The 19,924-nt window shown below is 43.3% G+C and overlaps 3 protein-coding genes across 3 annotated transcripts in view; 1 reads left to right on the forward strand and 2 right to left on the reverse strand.

The window, feature by feature from the left end:
- Positions 1–129: 129 nt before the first annotated feature.
- LOC128720385 (FHIP family protein AGAP011705) lies at positions 130–12,260 on the reverse strand. Its single transcript, XM_053814054.1, has 10 exons — positions 12,057–12,260; positions 7,529–7,731; positions 7,153–7,434; positions 6,686–7,082; positions 5,053–5,253; positions 3,925–4,945; positions 3,677–3,855; positions 3,290–3,608; positions 2,361–2,399; positions 130–1,467 (listed from the first exon to the last, which is right to left on the reverse strand). The coding sequence occupies exons 1-10, from the start codon at positions 12,258–12,260 to the stop codon at positions 959–961; spliced, it is 3,354 nt and encodes a 1,117-aa protein (XP_053670029.1). The 3' UTR covers positions 130–958.
- Positions 12,261–13,947: 1,687 nt separating this feature from the next.
- Positions 13,948–15,888, reverse strand: LOC128729070 (actin-related protein 8). The gene is made up of 4 exons (XM_053822724.1): positions 15,853–15,888; positions 14,604–15,773; positions 14,333–14,531; positions 13,948–14,246 (listed from the first exon to the last, which is right to left on the reverse strand). Exons 1-4 carry the CDS (start codon positions 15,886–15,888, stop codon positions 13,948–13,950), a joined length of 1,704 nt encoding a protein of 567 aa, XP_053678699.1.
- A 2,275-nt stretch (positions 15,889–18,163) lies between these two features.
- The window catches only part of LOC128729081 (hexamerin-1.1-like), a 2,307-nt gene continuing 546 nt past the window's right edge, over positions 18,164–19,924 (forward strand). Inside the window, exons 1-3 of the mRNA XM_053822735.1 lie at positions 18,164–18,275; positions 18,344–18,471; positions 18,543–19,924. The exon at positions 18,543–19,924 is cut by the window's right edge and continues 546 nt beyond it. Coding sequence (XP_053678710.1) covers positions 18,164–18,275; positions 18,344–18,471; positions 18,543–19,924 — 1,622 coding nt within the window. The remainder of the gene's footprint in view (positions 18,276–18,343; positions 18,472–18,542) is intronic.

Raw genomic sequence — 19,924 nt, forward strand, 5'->3', positions numbered from 1 at the left:
ATTTTACTACTCAAGGACATTCTTTAGTTCCATAATTTCGGATGTACTAACAGAAACAATGAAACGATTTCTTCGGTTTTTCCAAACAGAGTTCAAATGTATATTGTTCATACATAAAAAAAAGGTGAAAACAAAATGTCCCAATGGCTTTCGTTTGTCTGAATGGGGCGCTCTTCTCACGGCCCGTAGTGGAGCAAAGTGCTCCTATTAAATCTTTCACAAACAGCTTCTCTGATTAGTAAAACACAGAAAAAAGCAGCCCCGACGATAAATAGTTGTATAACGTTCTGTACACAGGGGGCGAACGAGGTGTTTGCACGTTCTTGTATTACGAATTGAATACCGGGGTAAAGCGACGGTTACGACAGGGGGTTGTTATTGGCTAGGTTGTTCAATATCATTCTAAAAAATACATTCTTATCAATGCAGCAAGCAACACGCGCATTTCTTGCCGGTTTGCATTACGAACTAGAATATTATTAGTATAATTACACGCTGCATTTGTCGTTTTGGCCTTGGGTTGGGTCCTGCTAATTCTAGATAACTCTTGCATTGGTTTTTTGCTGTGTTTTTATCGAAAGCGATACACGAATTCGGTTTGCTAAATGGTTTCAGTTTGACGTCAAGGAGATCCACAACCATTGATTTGAATATCCCTCCGTTTGCGTTCATAAGGCCAGACCGAGGGATGAGATAAAACAGGATGGTTAGATAAAACTCCGCCAGGAGCTTCGGTTCGTTTCGTCGATTTTTTTCTCGATTGTTTTACAAACGAAACCAACTGCATTTGAATGAGAATATAAAACATATTCACAGCGAGAGTAGTGCGCAACGCTAACGCGCACCATTGTTACTTAATTAAATCACAAGCTTTTCGTTATCGGAAAAGTTACTTAACGCTTTAAAGTAACTTGTTCGGTATAATCGGTTGTTCGGTTCTTTCTTAAACGTGCTCGTCCTAGCTAGATCTCGTCTGTTGTTGCGGTTGATGCCGTTGCACCTGTTCCGAGAGCATCGTAATGCATTGTTCCTGCGTGACGGCGGACAGCTCGCGTAGCCATTCGTCCAAAAGGACGGCTCCGATGGCAAGGTTAAGCTGCCGTTCGTTGCCAGCACTGTAGCTTGCAAGACCGTGTTCGAGGCTGTTGGCGTGCAGCTGCAGTTGTAAATCATTCCCATTCGAACCCTGTCCCTGACCCGATGAAGAGAGGCCCCCAACTGATCCGGTGCTGACGGGTTGTGTCTCGACCGACATAAACTGCGTTTCCGCTTCGCGAGATTCCGATCGACGGGTGCTTCCGACAAGCAGGCCACTTAAGGCTCCTTGATGATGCCCACCAGAACCGGATGATCCTCCTAGGGATGTGTTGTGGTGGCCAGTAGGCACATTCATCGATGAACCCGCAAAGGACTGCGATTGTCTGGTGTTTGGCGAGTTGTTCAATCCGTTGTTATTATTGCTTGATCCTGTAGAACCCCCGGAGCGCGTGAAAAAACAAGACAAATGTTTATTAGAGAGACACATCTAGACAAGATGGTTTGCACGATAGTGAAAAAGAAATTGTACATCAACTGGGTTAATGCGTTGCAAACGAGTTCTCTACTTTTAACGGAAATTACGGGAATTGGGTGGGGCGCGTTTGTCTCTCATGCACGGGAAGGTTAATATTTCAAACTACTTCAGGTCAATATCCTTCTTCCAGCTAATAATCAATATTAATTGAACGCATGAAGGTTCTTTAGTTTAGCAGACTAGAGACAAATTGCACACATGCTCACAAATTTAGCATTTAATTTAATGATGGATATAGCGGTGTGTATTATGGAACCTTTTCCGGACGACACATTCCAACAATGCACACGGAACAACCCCAAAACCTTATGTACTTGGGCAAAAACACACACACACAAAATTACTTTCTGCTGGCTTATTAAGGGTAGTGGTAAAACGGGAAAAGGATCAATTAGAATGTACACTTTTGGAAAGAGGAGATTAAAGGGGGTTGCTTTTGAATTAAGATATAACTCAAACATTTACTAGCGCCATCTATTCAGATTCTTGTTGCATCACAGACTTGCAACTTAAAAAAATACTTATCATCAAAAAATTATCCCATTCAAGAGCTATGAGACATTACAGTACATTGCTTCTAGACGATCAATACATAATTTATACACATGCAAGTGCAACGATTTCACGAAACAAAAACAAAAACGAACAAACCATAGTATACTGGCACATTTCTTTAAACGGCAAGCAGGAACGGTTCAACACATTAAGGAAAGCCAAAAACAAAATATAAAAGGGATTTGGGGCAGAAGGGAGCAGAACAGATAACAAATAAAGGCATGATATTTACCGGTAAAAAATTCAACTATCTGTGCTATACCCGATGAAGCTGAATGTGGAGAAACGAGATGGATTGATATGACATATTATAATCTTATATCATCAACATGTATCAAACGTGCTGTGGTTGTGGCATGGATCACTTCCTTGCCCGCTCTGAATGGTTGGCTAAGGATTCTCGTACGATAGCATGATGTGACGAGATGATTTTTCTTAGTGCTAGTAGCAATGCTTCTCTCTTTGCTCCTTTGTGAGTGATTGGTAAGCTGATTCGAAAACTCGACGCACTGTTTGAACGGTTGCTAGAGTAGTGTTTAGGTACATGGGGGGGATATTTGGAAGCAAGATGTACCAGCAGATTGTGCAATCGCGAAGCTCGGTGGATTTTTAGTGACAAAACATTATTAAACGACGACGCAATCGGGTATGAGAATGAAATTGTTGGAAAGCTATTTAAAACTAATAAGGTCCTACGTAGACAAGTGGCAAAAAAATGGCAAAGCTCAGTTGCTGATAGCAACAATGAAATAATAGTAATAGTCATCAGAAGCACGGTAAAGAAACGGAAGAATAATTCTTTTCACAAAATGAAAAAGAGACTCAACAGAAAATATAAAACAAACGAAAAAGCGTGAATGTGAGAAGGCGAAATGATTCTGTACGCGATGAAACGAAGGATAGTGGTGTGATAGAATGAGCTTCTAACAGAGGTGCGTGGCGGTTTGAAAACGATAAAACAAAAAGCAAACAGAGAAACGAAGCAGAGATGGTATGGAAGAAACGGAAAATAAGTAAACCCTCCTCAGTGTGATCGGTGGTGTCACACAGAAGGACGCCAATGGGCTGTGAAATGGAAAGCATAGGTGAGTTGTTCCAAACAGTTTTTCATTCGCGATTTCTCACATCCTGGAGAGGAGAACGACGCTCTACGAGACTCACCAACGGAACCGGGTCGGCGGAAGATGTTGGAGAACGAATTGCTGATGCTCTTGCGCTTTCCGTCTTGCCGCTTGAACGGATCGTACGACGAACTCGGCGTCAGCTGCATCGGTGTCGTCTGCGAAAGGCTGGAAGTCATAGACGATCCTCCCCCGTTCAGCAGCTTGCCACTAGCAGCCGATTCGATGGCATTCTTCCGCATGTTGACAAGCCGAAACTCGCGATCTACAAGAAACGATCGTGCCACGTCCACAATTTCAAGCGATTCGTCCGTATCCGGAAGTTCGGCATCGATTTGTTGCTTCAATATTTTCAGCACCTTTTAAGAAAAGGATTCGCAAAATTATAAATCGTCCTTTTCTATCATCTTTAGCGTAACTTCCATACCTGGTGGAAGGATGGCGTATCGGATGTCGTCGGTATATCTGGCCGCAGAAGGATCGAATGTAACAGTGGCAGAGGAAACAGCGTCAAATGAGTGATCAATCCCGTGAGGTGCAGGTTCACGTACAAGCAATTACTTGTGAACGTTTGCAGCTTTCCCCATATTGCAGTTAGAAAGGGACCTTTGAGGAAGAAAAAAAGATCATTAGATAAAAAAATTAACAAAAAGCCTTTTTTTCATTCTACGTTACCTAAGCTAACTGTCCCCTGAGCAAACAGATCCTCCGATAAATCAAGATCACCGATTGGTTCTTCCCGCACGCTAGACACTTTCCACGAATCTATCCGCTGCTGTTTAGTTGCTTCCTGCATCGGTGCTGCTGCTGTCGCTTCGTTGGCCATTTGAGAAAATACGTTCAAGCTTTCGTAGCCACTGCTGTCACCAATCGACTGTAGACTATCTAATTGCTTTCCACCGCTGGCCGATGGTCCCAACGGGCCACCGAATATTATTGCACTAGGAGCGGCAGAACCGGCTCCTGCCACGGACGAAGGCTGCCGGCTCTCCGACTCGCCTATTCCGGAATCGATCGAAAACTCCTGCAGAAAATCCTTGATCATCTGCACTTTGTACGAGCGCATATCCTCGGGATTCACGAGACTGTTGCTGCTGCTGTCTCCGCTCCCGCCGTTGCTGCCGTTCGTCGCAGTTTCCGTTTGGGACAGGGAAAAGTTGGCTTTACTTAGTTTTTGGTAACGGTACACGTTGTTCCACTGATCACAGGCTTGCTTGCATTGGACGATGCGATTGCGTGCATCGAGCAGGTACGCTTGGTAGTTCGCTAACAGCGTCTCGCCCGTCGTGTTCAGCCCGTAGTGGTTCCAGTTGGCACCGATTGTTTTACTGACGTTCAGATTGGCGTTGCTAGTACCTCCTCCGATGCCACTATTACCGCTACTGCTTCCGTTGCTGCCTCCGGTGGCAAGGGTACGATAGTTACCCAACGGCTGCAGATTCGGACCGGAACCGGCGCTTCCGATACCACCGTTATTGATGCTCAGTACGCTGTTCACCTTCTTCATAATATCGGGCGTAATGTTGAGGAAGTATTCCACGGCTTGCGAGTACGGATCGACACGGTTGATCTTGAACCGGTGCGATATTGGCACGTGTTTGCAGTGCAGCAGATGCTTCAGCATGAGTTCCAGCATTATGTCCTCGCAGTTTAGGCTTAGCAAACTATCAAACAGCGAGATCGTGACCATGCAAAGCTGTTGGAAATGAGCAAGATGAAACCACGCCACAAACAACCGAGCGATAGAGAGATGCAAGGACCTTTCCATTCCAGATGAAATGAAATGCTGAAAGAACCACTTACCCGCGAATCGTTGCTGTTTAACCGTTCTACCAGCACGTCCAGTATGCGTTGTCCGTCGAACTTTTCCTCATCCAGCAGAAAGCGTATCACGATCTGTATCAACCCCGGTTCAGTGATGGAGCGAACGATCAGATCGAAATACGCCATCGCCGATACCTGCGACTCGACGTTCGTCTGGAATTGACCTTGCCCTTTAAATGTCTGCTTACGACGGTTATGGAAATAGTGCAAAATAGCAAGTTGCTTGCATGGTGGGTTGTCATAGTGGAAAAGGGAATTGGGAAGTTGCATAGTTCGAATAGATGGAGGAGGAGATAAATAGAGGAGTAAGAGGGACATTTTCCACGATCGTTCAAATTGCAAAACGATGGAGAGTTAGGCACAAAATAAAAGATTCGCACATGCCAACAAGCGAAAGCCGCAGCGGAAGCAGATGCACAGCATTCGAGGCCGTAGATGCAACACACATGATTCAAAGATCGAATAAGAAGAACGGGCAAAAGAAAAAAACAAAACGATATAAAAATAATCGTCAAAAAGTACGGGTGTTTCATAAACATCATCATCGTTAGGTCATAGGCGCACGCAGTTGTGTAAAGGAAAAGGATAGAAGAAGCAGGCAAAAGAAAAGTTCAAGGGTTTGGTGGAGAGAGTTGAAGTGAGTTGGTGTAAGAGAGTAAATAAAAGACAAAATGATAAAGAAAAAGAAGAAAGTAAAAAAACAGTTCCATTAGTTCCGGAAAGCATTGCGCTGGTATGCTTTAAAGACAGCACGTTCAATGCCGAATACTATATAAAACGGAACACCACAAAACAACAAACATAACAGAAATACAAAATCCGTATAGTACAGTGAAATACAATACAAATAATAGAAGGAATGAAAAATACTAAAACAGAAGATCGAAGGGATGAGTAGAAAGAACCGTGAGTAGTAGCAACATAAAACATTGGTAGAAAAAGGGAACATTTAGAGAGATTCTTGATTGGACGGAGTAATGAGTGCAAAAGTATATTGTGCATTTGTGAGCCATTATGTAAGCCGTGTGTTTCGACATGTTTGCGTATACATGTCCTCAAATATGTTTATCAATGGATTTAAAGCTAAACTGGCAATAGAGACAACATCAAATAACGAACATCAATCACTAGATGGAAGTAGAACAAGGAGTGGTAAATAAAATGATCTATTTTACACAATTAAAACAATCCTTACAACAGCTGTAGCGGAAATTCTAATAAAGACAACCCGAAGCAGATTAGCTGTAGTGAAAGAGCCACTACTTGTGTATGCGAGCGTATGAGAAGATAGGGATGGAATGCATAAAACGTGCCTCCCGTGTACAGCAAACACTAATGGCAAATAATTGTTCTTCCATTAAAGCCGATTCCGCCGCCAGCCGCCTTTGGCGTATGCGCGTGATTAGTAATGCTTTGATCAATGCTGGGTGCTCGCCAGAAATGCGATGGAAAGTCGTGTAGCAAGGTGAGAGAAATTAGCGATAAGTGGGACGAGTAACAATGTGATAGCGCACAGTGTCGAAATCGACAGAGAGGAAGATAAAGGTAGTCCATCCAGTGCAGTGTCGAAAGTGCATCTTTCGGAACCGTGCTGGGGGGACGCCACCGTTACCTGTAGAATGGCCGGACCGAGAACAGGCACCAGGAAGCCTTGGTAGAGGAAATCCAGCAACTGTTGCCGGATCATGGTATGGGCGACCTGAACGACTGCGTTACAAAACTCGAGCGAGTTCATAAACAGCGTCAACTCGGGCATTTCCGTCACATCGTCCGTAGTAATGCGATACCAGTCGACGGTTCTGATTTCGATCTGGTTGGGTAGTCGTGAGTAGAGACCACCGAGCCCGGTAACTAGAACCGGGCAGATGGACGAGTACGTCGCGATGTACGTTCCAACGTTCGAGTTCTTCTGCGATAGGGCCATGCATAGGAGCAGAGCATCACGCGCCTGATGACCCAGCGAACCTTCCCGATGAACGTACGGTATAAGTAGCGAGAATATGATGAAGCTGGAGATGATAGAACGGGACGGTTTTGCGATTAGATCCTGAGACGCTCAACACCGCTGTTAGAACTTACTTCGTGTGACCACCATTGCTCGATTGCTGGGTTTGCGTTTGGCTGGTAGAGAAAAAGAACAAATCCAGAAGATGCACGTTCTGCATCAGCACCACGCACAGCTGATTTAGTAGTATGACGAGCCGCTTCTCTACGTCCGGAGGATATATCTCGTTTTGACTCGACGCCAACAGCTTCAACAGTGGCCTCAGGAAGGGTTCATGTACTAACAGCTGATGGCGCGAGTGACTAACCAATTGTTCATACAGCTTCAGCTGTTCCAACCTCACGGCATTTGCATATCTATGGAAAGAGAACAAAACCCATTACTGACTTTTGGGCCGATTCTACCCCCAAAAAAGGCTTTAAAACAGCTACATTCAACATTTGCATTTACCTTCCGGTTTTGATGCCCCACTCGTACAATTTGTCGAGGAGATTTTCACTCAGCAAATGCTCCAAACAGGGTGCAGGTGGTGCCGTTTGTCCCGGCAGACTTAGCTTATTGCAGTGATGCAGTTCCACTAGCAGCAATGTCACCATATGATCCAGGTGGGTTACAACTCCCAGCACATCGTCATGCGATTGGCTGCGATAGTTCTAGAAATAGAGAAGGTCGATAAAAATCGGTTAATATTCCATTTTGCCTCAAATTGAACATAAATATGTACATTTAAGAGCGTGTTTTGAATACTCTATAATTTAATTATGTTTTTTTTTTCAATCTTTAACAGCTTTCCCGCGAGTGCTTAATATGTATGAATCTCGTGATTTTCGTGAGCACCATGTGTCGAAGCAAACACTCCAGCTATAAAAAAATAAATAAACCCCCCAAACATCTAATTAACGAAGCATATTAAAGGGAAACGCTTGTTCCGATCACACGGCACACACAATATTAAACACCTCTCTCGCCACGTATTGAGACCACGTGGAAAAGCAAAAGTGAGCCAAATGGCAAAATAAACACTACCCCAATGCTCGACATAATTTTTACTCAATTTGTTAATAAGGAGAAAGCGAAGACCTCATATCATCAGCATCACCGAGGATCTGTGTGTGTGCCATACACACGGGCGTTCCACCACGCTGCCGGCACGTTCCGATTTCGCGCGTAAAGTGCATCCTCTTCGGCGTGGCAAAAGCGCGTAAATGCATAATTGCAGTTTCGCGAGTGTGTAACGACCGGTTGCCGCCCACACAATCGTCGCGTGGCGTATGTGGACCTTGACGAGCACTGAAGCAAGCAAACGTTGAATAAATCCAACTGACAAGGAACGATGAATCATCCCTCTGCTCGTCCAGGCCTTGGTTCCAGGCCCTTGGCACGAACATATTTCCTCGACGTCGATCGCCCGCGAGTTACAACTTCCATACTGCACATCCTTATCCATCGGCTTGAATGAAAAGAGCCACAGAAATGTGCTTACGATGCACTGCAAACGTTGTTCGACATTAGTGTTTTGCAAGTGTCGGCATTTTTTCTGGTGCAGTAGTGCATTCGCTACGCAGATTGGCGAAGGATTTGCTTGCTAGGCGAATGTAGCCACGTACCAGGGCTTTGTTTTTGTAACCAGACTGCGGAAGAAATACGAGCGATGAAGTGTTGTTAACCAAGCCGGAGAGTTTGCTGTATTTTATTCCTATTCAAATCTCAACCACGCGAAACGTTTTTTTTTCCATGAGATTTGAGCAAAAAAAAGGAACCGATAAAGGTACTGATTACAAGGCAGTGCATTACACACGGAAGCACGTTGAAAAGCTGCAGCTAGAAAGGCCCTTTACGAATGCGAACAGTGATTGGGCTTTGATCATGTACCATTTTGAAACAGAGCATTTTTCGTAGATGGTGCGCGGCCATTTGATGCTTCAAAAGTAGGCAAATTATACGGACTCATCGCACGGTATGCGTGAGGCCGCATTTATTGCTCATTCGCACTGTTTCGAAAGGCTTGACAGCGGCCGTTTCCGAAACATGAGTCCATTTAAGTTTTAGGATTTGAGGAACTATTTTGAAGAAGTTTCCGTTCCATGCACGAATGTATTTGCGTTAGCGAACTAACAACATTTAAAGTAAGATAACGTAACCGATGGATGATAAACACGTTTCATATACTTGAAAATGAAATACTTTTTAGCCAACCACCTGTTGTCGTTGCGGATCCAATGTCAAACAATTGCCATGGTGTCGGTTATCGTGGCACAGACCCCTATGGAACCAAAGTTACTGGAGCATGAAAACTGATTAAAATAGTTTCAATTAAAATTAAATACAGTCCATTTATCTGCGAGCAGAAACACGTTTTCCCAGGGAACGCTTTTGTTTCGTTATTCTAGCCATTTCTGTAATTTTATTCTACATCTCGATGAAATCATGCCCTAGCATTAATTATTTATAGGAACATTTTTTAGCAAAGACCCTGCAGAATGTGCTGCTAAAACTAGTTCCCGAGGCGAATGATGGCGAGTAACCAAAAGTAAGGTAATTAAAAATTTATTTCATCATTTCAGGGAACGCACATATATTTTGCCATGAATAACTCTTATCACGCCTTTCATGCGATTCTTTATCATGCTTTCCAGCTACTCGACATGATTGTGGCGTGTAACCGCACGACGTACACAGTGACTTTTGGATACAAAATTGCTTTTTCTGTGAGGTAAGTCTGTGCCTGAGAAAGTAGTTTTTTTGCAGCTCACCATATCATGGTGCTATCATTACGTTTTCGTCTCGTTCTCCTATTGTTTCACCGTGCACTTCAATCATTAATTAGACCAGACGAGGATCAAAAATGCAGTAATTGTTCGGTCAACGCCACCACAGCCGGCTACAGCGAGTGGTTTCCGTTCGGGAGTCGGTGACTACGCACGAGAAACAATAGCAAACTGGAGCAATAGCAACAAATGCAAGCGGGAAGAGGTGTAGGTGCAGGTGTATGGCCATCAATTCGTGTTACCGCATTAGCGTTACGCATGTGCGTTTTAAAACTATCTCCATAACGCCCGACGTCCACTCGATCGAGCTGGCGCTTTTTCTTCCATTTTCCGAGCACAGATTGCTCTGATTCGCGAGGTAGTAGTGAGGTTTGTAATAGACGACACGTAAACCCGCATAACGATGACCCAAAAAGGAAAGATCAAGCTGGTCGACACGAAACCTCGCATTAAACTGTGGAGAAGCTGTGAGCTTTCGGGTCGACATTTTACATTTGGTGCTCATTTTATGCCACCATCTGCTAATACGTAGATCAGCAATTATAGTATCAATGATTCGATGTAAGGGTCAATTTTAACACTTTGTACTTTCTCAAAAAAAGAAGAGAAAGATGCTCATACTTCTATACAGAGATACACTTTATACTTTCTCAAAGAAGAAGAATGCATCTGGCATGCTATCTATTTCAAATGAACGATGTATCAGCATGCGATTGGATTAATCAAATAATTAAAGTACGAAAATACTCATTTTCCAGATTATTTCCACCACGTTAACCATACTTGGTAGCTGCCACGCTTTCTCCCGCTCACGAGGTGTTCTCTTTTAATCTACTTTTCATATTATTTTCGGTCCCACCAAAACGTTCTGCATCGGAGGAGGTGATGATCGCGAGATGATCGCGTGGGGAGGCCACTTTGGAAGAAATTTTGCGACGAGTGGGTTGCATCGTGGCTCGACCATGGCTGCTGGACCCGGACCGAGCTGGCAAACTTTTCCTTTAATTCGAAAGTAAACCACCGGCACCACGTTGGAGTCGTAAGTTGCGTGTCATTCGCTACTTGCCACACCGGCAATCCGTACTTCCACATTTTGTCGGCATTTTACTGACTGTTCGGTGGTTGGAACGATGGAGGCTTGCTGTAGTTTCGCACCAAATAAATAAAAAAGCTCAAATCTATTACGAAACCAAAGGCTCCATTGTTTTTGGCCAGTTGGGTTGCGTGATACTTAATTTATACTAGTATAAATATACTAGAACGATTATACCCAAATCACCTTTGAAATATTCACATATTGTAAATATTTTGAAACAATTAGAAACTTATCAATTCGATAACTGGAAAAGCGGCTAATGTCGCACTGTGTGCAGCGTAACATTCGCCAAAAGGATGATAATCCGATTCGTCATCGGATTATTGTTTACGCAACATAGCACCGATGATAAGCTTAGCCAGAGGAAAAGAAAACTTGTCACCGGAACAAAAGGAAAGCAAAAAAAAGCGAGTTTACGTCTGCAACAAAAAACAAATTGCGCACGTAATAAAAGAAAATGCCAGACCCGTAAGGCTCATAGGAGCGGCGGCACATAAATTCATGCTACGCGAGGGTATATTTCGCGACTATCCTCCGGCAGCATGCCCGGCCAATGGATCGATGAAAGCAATCTGCACGGGGCCTAAGCGGGTTTCGCCAGAGATCAACGAACCGGTGAAGACGGTGATCGTGACGACGATGATGACGTTGATGGCATTTTGTGAATGTTGTTCGGTGTTGTGGCATCTATTTTCGTTTAAGGGATCGCGCTGCGCGAGTGTCTTCACTGGGAGGGGAGAGAGATGCAATCCGTCCCGAGCAAACCAGCTCATGCCGAACGCCGGTAGCTTGGGATCCCCCTTGGGTAAGACACGTGGGATCGGTGCTTAATATGCCGAAACGATGTTGATTGACAAGCGGCAAAAGGGCATTTGTGGAGAGAAAGTAAAACACACCCCTGGTGGGGTAGGCCTGGATTTTTCTCTCTCTTTCGTGCATCTTCAAGAAATGTGGCAAACCATACAGGAATTTAATAATAAAAAATACAAATCGTTTAAACAAAACCCACGTGGCAAAGAAGGTATTTCGTAGGTGTTATTGTTTGTAACATCGTGTTATGGGAAGCAGAGCTGAAATAGTTTTTAATAATTTCCGTAATGGGTATTTCGCTTACCTCCGATCGTTGGATGATGTCGTACGCCTGCTGCCAGTGGATGCAGAAGCTATCGTAGCATGCTTTAGGATCGCACTCGGTTGCGTCGAATGGCCGGATGACCGACAGTCCACCACCTCCGGCACCGGAACGTGAGCGGTCAGCACCACCGTTGGTGGTTTTGCTCAAACTCTGCCGCAACGGGCTGGACCGTAACCAGCTCATTGTTTTTTTTGCTTACAAACACACTTTATGTTATCCTCTCAGCACCTAGAGCCGTTCCGCTAGCGATTGCTATTGCAGACGTGGAGACAGGTTTTGTTTTTGTTTTTGCTTCGCTACACGTATAAGCGCTACTTTCAGTTTGATGGACTTCCGTTTTCCGCCAGGGTCCCGTTCGAATTTTTAACCAATTTAATTGCTACGGCTTGTTCGGACGTATTACACAATGCGCCCGGGGGGATCTATCGTTTGATTCTGAACTAGCCACATGAGCCATTTGCTGCAAAATAAGGATCGCTTACTAGGATCGGTTTGAATATGCTTCTACGCTAATAAACACTTTTCGACCATTTAGATTCACTTCTTTGGATTCGAACATTTTCGCTCACCGGACCGATACACGGGGTCATCCTAAGAAACGGAAAAAACGAAGCGCTTTATTACCACAAAATTCACAAATCACTTGTTCGGTTAACACTGTCGGCGAAGCATTCCATGCCAGCGTGATTCTCTTCGACACGGCTGCAATCGCCGAACATGGAACAAACCGTTATGGTACGTTTGACGTAAACCAAAAAAAAACACCATAGTAAACAGGTAGATATGGGGGGTAGTTACAAACATGGGACGCTGATCACATTAGAATACAATGCAAATGCGCCACCCCACCAGGGGACGTGAAAAGACAAGCAGATTTCCACAGCTAATTCCGGTGTGCATTTATTTCACTTGCTTTTCGAACGCGAAAACATTCCCGTTACATGCTTGTCTCGGGAAATGCACTTGACACGGGGGGTGCGTGTGCAATGCAAAAACAATTCAACGCACAAACTGCACTCTCGAGCGCACAATTACACGCACATGTGGGCTTAGAGCCACGCATACATCCGATCAAGTAAACATGTTGAATGATATTCAGACACGAGAAATTCTTTCCCCCCACGAGCTAATCTCTGTCGTCATCATCTTGGCACATCGACAGAATAGGTCACCTAGATTGATACAACAGCAGAGCATACGGGAAGTGCTGCTGCATGGGGGAATCTTTTCTTCCCATTTCACATACCTGAAACACTAGTATGATAGAAACTGCACATTTCTTGAACTGTTTTGGATCCCGAAAATAACCAATCTCCTTGGTTCTACCACATCCACCCGAGCAGGGTGTTACTTTCTACACTGTTACGCACGAGCACTTCCTATTCGCGACGACAACGTTTTACCTCGTCCAACATGTTGACGCGTCGCGTATTCATATTTCTCATGCGCGCACCAGGGAACTAAGCGCAAGTTTTGCAAAACCACTTGGCCCCATCGATGGACAGCACGACGATGTTTCGTGATTCATTTTTCCAGCGTAACAAAACGTCAAATGAAAGCATCGAGAAAAATAGGCAAAATACCAAAATAGACCCACCCCCGTAGGTTTGGCAGCAGCCCTGGACGAGAAACGTCAAAATGAGTGAGTTTGAATAGTGAATCACGTTGTACTGTCCGATGGTCATATACGTTATATTACATATTTTATTATTTATTTAGATAAAATCATTATTCTGATGTCAGAGCTCTTTGAATTAAATCAAGGGTAAAATTTTCCCACAGGCTTGTGAATATTTTGTTAAAAATCTCTCGATTGTTCAGCCATACATCAACTATACAATAAAAAGCTGTATTTTCACAAAGGTGCCAGCTACCACATGAATACGGCTTTCTCTCGTAAAACGCGTAAGCCATATCGTGTCCATTCAGCTTCGGTTAACCATAGCTCTACAGCGCTCTCTAAACAGGACATAACCGCGGCGCCCTTCCAGCTAGTAATTTCAGGGTCCATATCCTTCGGGCTGGAAACGATACTTTGTTCTGTACGATAACCGGCAGGAATTTTCCGTGAAACCTGACTCTGTAACCAACTTCCAATGCCAGGAAATTTTATACCTCCGCCAACGATCAATATGCAGCCGTACATTTTCCGTTTCAGCTCGTCGTTTGCTGCAATCCGATTAGAGGATTAGTCCAATTGAAAGATGTGTTATCTAATTTATAATGTTTGTGTCTATACATATACTATTACTCACAACAACGTTCGATACTTTGTATAACGGCTTGATCAAGTCCTACCAGCTGCCCGCCAGGAAGCAGATAATCTCGATCGTTGTTTTTGGTCTCACGTTCTTGTTCTAAGCCATCAACTACTAGATCATCGTCTGGAGCATCTGTATTCGCCAATGTTCCACTATCAATAGCCGATTGTTCTAAATTATCTTTATTGCGCCGCTATATTTTAAACAAAAATAAAGGACAATTGATTACATCAGCTAATTGAAATCAAAAACATTCTATACTTACACCAGTTTCTCTGAGATATTCTGCATCAAAACAGTCCTCCGGATGCGGTTGGGATGAACACCATTTTTGAGTTTTTGGTGCTGTTCTATTGGCACCCGTAATGGCCAACAATTCCGTATAAAATAAGCTCAATGGAGCCACCATTGCTTCATCGCCTATTTGTAACGTATAATTCCGTTTTGGCATTTCAGGATGATGCACTGAAAATGCCTTTTCGTTTGACCCGCAAACGTCCAAATTAACGTGTCCAAATTCTTCTTTAAGTCGACGCAGCAGAATCCCATCGAGCGGCTTGGTATCATCGCACTCACGATAAGGAAATGCACATTTTTGCAGCAACCAATAAAACACTTGCGTAACATCTGCTCCCCCATAGTCAAACCGCACGCGAGTGTTGGGATGAGAAATTCCATCTTCTACACATGATACAGAGGTTTTTTCATCACCTACATCAACGACACATGCGTATCCTAGACCGGCACCAAAAGTAGCTGACACGTGATCCTGGACGAGGAAGCAATATCCGAAACCAATGTGGTTCAACAAAAGCGTTACGTACTCTCTCAAGTGCGCACGATTATAAATATCCGGTATTACCAGCACCGCTCTATACTGTTTCATTTTGTTCGCTTCAATATGTAACCGTTTTTGCAGGACATATTCCCAAATGTTTTGTAAATCCGACATGACTGCAAACAATGACCCTCCAACACCATCATGGAGATTAAGCTCTCCTCGTCGGATAGGGAAATGTACATTGTACTCTCCAGCTGGATTCAACAACAATATATCCTCTCCTACTACAACATCGCCCAATTCCGAATCATGCCACTCGTTACGACTATCTGGAACTACTTCAGGTTGGGAGCGCCTATTGAATGCAGCTATCTGTTGTGGCGGAGTGGCGTACCGTCGTTGCCCATCCGACTGCATGCACGATTGAAGCGTGTGCGTTATTTGTAGCCTGCAGTCTTCCAGCTCTTGCAACACCTCTTTGGTTTTTTCAACCACGCTTGGTAGCACACAGTCTCGATGTGCTTTTCCATTGGCTTTCCGGCGCCGCGCTATAGCGTGCAAAATTCGTACAGGATTGACGTCCGATGCACGACCAATACGAAGATAATGAGATCCTGGATGGATAACGATTATGTTTTGTGCTTGAATATGTTGCTAAAACGATAAAAAATGGCAACCATGTTGACGTTAAAGATTATATAGGTTAAGCAATCACGATTATAAACCATCTTACATCACTAGTATCTGCTAGATCCTTTAAGTTGGACATTGATCTTATACTGAAATTGGATCTTCAAATGGAAGAAATTGGATACTGGAACTAAACTATACAACTATTGTAGATTCACTTATCGCTAAAAATTTTAAAAAATATAAGGGCACAAATAAATTAGGACTGCATTTCTAGTAGAATGTTAGGAAACATAAATTGAATTTGAATATGACTGATTGATAGAATTATGCGATTTATTCCTGTACACTCACTATCGAATTATCGAAGCGAAAAGGGCGTATAAAATGTTTATACAAAAGATTGTGGGCACTTGAATATAGGTTTGCCGCGATTTTTACACTGGCCGGTTTGTTTTGATTTGGTTGTAAACAACAAACAATCTCAAACAAAGCCGTGCTATAGTAGCAGCGACGTATTGTCAAATAATGATGCATTTTGATATAAACGTCAGTTCATAATTGCATTACTTATACCAGTTTTTGAAAACGGCCAGTGAAATTCAAACGCATTTTATCAACACTGTAAAATAGGGAAAATTTCAATAACTAGGTTCCAAGTGTCAAGCAGATAATATATTGAAATTAAATTCACTCCTTTTGATTTGATATACTCAGGGAAAGTTAACCCAACTTTATTTCACAACAACCCATCCTTTAAGGTTCAATGCACTTCGACTTCAAAAAAATAGTAGATATAGAACACGTGTTTTTGTAACGACTACTAGGTTAACTAGAAATTCTTTTCGAAAAGATTCTTCACTGTCTGAAAGTTGTATGATTGAAGAAAATAAACGTCTAGACTAGACTGTCGCCTAAAATCAATGATTGATCGTGTTGCTTTTTTACAACACACCTGAATAAACATAAACGATTGGCGGGTTAACAGATTTTTATTCTCCGAAATGTTTCCTATTTGTGCCAGTGCAAAAATGTATTTACACCGAGGGTTATCGTGCTGGATTTTATTTGGATTGCTGTTGTACAGCGTTAACGGTACATGTCCCGTCGAAAAAAGATCTGGGCGCATAATTAGGGGTCAAAATGCTTCTATTAGCAACCATCCCTTCATGTTGATGATTCGCAAAGATGGTAAAACCATATGCACCGCGAATGTGATAGCTTCCAAGCATGCTCTATCTGCTGCGCATTGTTTTAATCCTGTGCCCAGTTTGCAAAGGGTAAAGATATACGAACAAATGATTGTCATGTGCTCAATAATGTGAAATTTAATGTATGTTTAGATTACTCTGCACGGTGGTAGTACTACGCAAACTGGAGTAGCTGTAGTGTTCAACGTCTCGCAAATTGATATACACCCCATGTATGACGAAATTAATTCCGAATATGACATAGCAGTCCTGAAGATCACCAAGCGATTCAACGGATTTCCTAACATTGCATCAATAGCCCTCCAGAAAACCGATATTCCTATATCGTCAACCTGCCCCACTATTTGTTACACTACTGGTTGGGGTTATACTAGCACCGAAATTATTTCAAGCACGTTACAATATGGATCTCTTCGATTGGTCCAACAGAAAACTTGTGAAAATCAGTGGTCTCCCGTTCCAATTACAGCAAAGTAAGTACAATATTGCCCTGAGATGGATTGGCTTGAACTCGAATGAATGTTATTTTTTCAATTTTGTTTAGTAAAATCTGCGCCCAGAATGAAACTACGGTCGTTTGTGCAGGCGATAGCGGAGGCCCTCTTGTATGTGAGGGACGCTTGTACGGAATTGTGTCGTTTGGTCAAACCGAATGTGAAGGAACATTGCCGATTGTGTATACTAAAATAACAGCTACGCCTATAAGAGCATTCATTCAATTCATTGCAGGAATATAACGGTTCAATTAATACGATCAATTTGGTTCTATTGAATAAAACATTTATAAACTCCACAAGCTCTTCATAGCATAACTAATAAAAATGTGATTTTTCATTGGTAGGAAAAATTATTTCTATTTCTAGCTAGATTTTTAGTCATTAACTACTAGGCAATGCATGATCGTGAGGGGCTGATCGCGGTAGATTCAAACCATGTTATGAAATCAATCTGGACTACATTTTTTTGCAGAGTTCGGGTGTAAAAATCCTTATCATTGTTGATGCATTCATCCCAGCAATTTTGCTATATTATGCAGCTCGTTACGTAACGATGTTACACTCACGAAATCGAATCAACGTGACGTCATCGTTGTCTTATCAGTACATTATTTTTACGAGTGGTCGAAAAAATATTCTATAAAAAGGATGCACATTTGCGTTCAACGGCTCAGTTTGAATTGATCGATCAACCACACCGTGCAGGATGCGGGAATTTAGTTACTTCCTGGTGCTTTTCAGCACGATCTTCTCGCTAACCCATGGCAGCTATGTTCCAACATCTCAAACGAAGGTAGACGGACTACCGGTGAAGTACGGTGCGTGTATATATTGATAATATCCATTTCAATAAATTACTCATATGCCAAGTTATTCCTAACCCCAGCAAGTAAAGAGTTCCTGGAGAAACAAAAGTTCTTTTTTGAAATACTACGTCACATACACCAGCCGATCTCATTTGAAGAGTATCTGCCATTCACTGGGCGTTGGGTGGGCGATACAAGCAAGTATGTGGTAAGTACATAAGGATATTTTTGACATTAATATTTGCTTAAGCTAATGCTGTGATTGTTGTTTGCTTGTAGAATTACACCGAAGTGAACGAATTTCTGCAAACATTCGAGCAAGGATTGCTGAAAAAAGGCGAAATATTTACGATCTACAACTACTGGTATGCTAAGCAGACACTCCAATTGTACCGGTTTTTTGAGAATGCCATCGATTGGGACACGTACTATAAGAATGTTGTATGGGCACGGGAAAATATTAACGAAGGAATGTTTTTGTGCGCCCTGACGCTTTCCGTGCTACACCGGAAGGACCTCGAAGGTATCATTTTACCGGCCATTTACGAAATCTACCCACACTACTTTTTCAACGGTGACGTCTTTCACGATGCCTCCAACCGACGCAGCATGGAGCCAGAGTACGGGTTTTATGGTAACAAGCGACACAACGTGGCGCAATCCAACTATTCCGCATTCTTCGCCACACAGTTTTATGGCGAAGGTTCCCTGTCGTACTTCACGGAGGATGTGGGTTTGAACGCTTACTACTACTATTTCATGATGGACTACGCGCCGTTCCTTGGAGGAGATAAACTTGGCCTGAAGAATGACCGCAGGGGGGAGCTTTACTTATTCATGCATCAGCAGCTACTGGCCCGATACTACTTGGAGCGCAATTCGAACGGCCTGGGACCGATTCAGGAGTTGACGTGGGAATCACCGATCGCAACGGGATACTATCCGATGCTTCAGTACTGGAATGGCGTTCCGTTCAGGTCTCGTGAAAGTAACTTCCTTTGGCGCCCGTATGATCCCATCAAACTCACCGGAATTAAAGCCCACGAAGAGCGTGTCCGACAGGCGATCGATCTGGGATATGTCACGACCCGCGATGGCCAGCAGCTAAATTTGCGCCAGTGGGAGGCAATCGATATCGTTGGAAATCTTGTGAGTGGTAACGTCGACAGCGTAAATGTGGATTATTACAAAATGATCGAGACTGCTGCTCGAATGATATTGGCTCAGGGAGACTACTACGGGTCATCCAGTGAGGTATGGCCGGGTGTACTGATGCACTACGAAACGTCGATGCGTGATCCTGTGTTCTACCAGTTTTATCAGAGATTGCTCGGCTTTTACTGGGATTTCAAGAGCTACCTGCCACCGTACACGGTGGAGCAGCTGAAGTTTGATGGCGTCGAGATTAAGAGTGTATATGTAGAAAAACTTGTAACATTCTTCGAGCCGTTCGATGTGGACATCAGCAATGGGCTTGGGTTTAACTACGGTGGTGGACGATCGACATGGAACTTCAGCGTTTACGCGCGAAAGGACCGCCTGAACCACAAACCCTTCAGCTATGTACTTAACGTTAGCTCCCAATTCGCCGGTAAAGGTGTCGTTCGGATGTACATGGGTCCCAAGATGTACAATCTCGGTCAGCTGCAATACATGAAGAA

The sequence above is a fragment of the Anopheles nili genome, chromosome 2 (assembly GCF_943737925.1).
Source record: "Anopheles nili chromosome 2, idAnoNiliSN_F5_01, whole genome shotgun sequence".
Taxonomy (NCBI): Eukaryota; Metazoa; Arthropoda; class Insecta; order Diptera; family Culicidae; genus Anopheles; species Anopheles nili.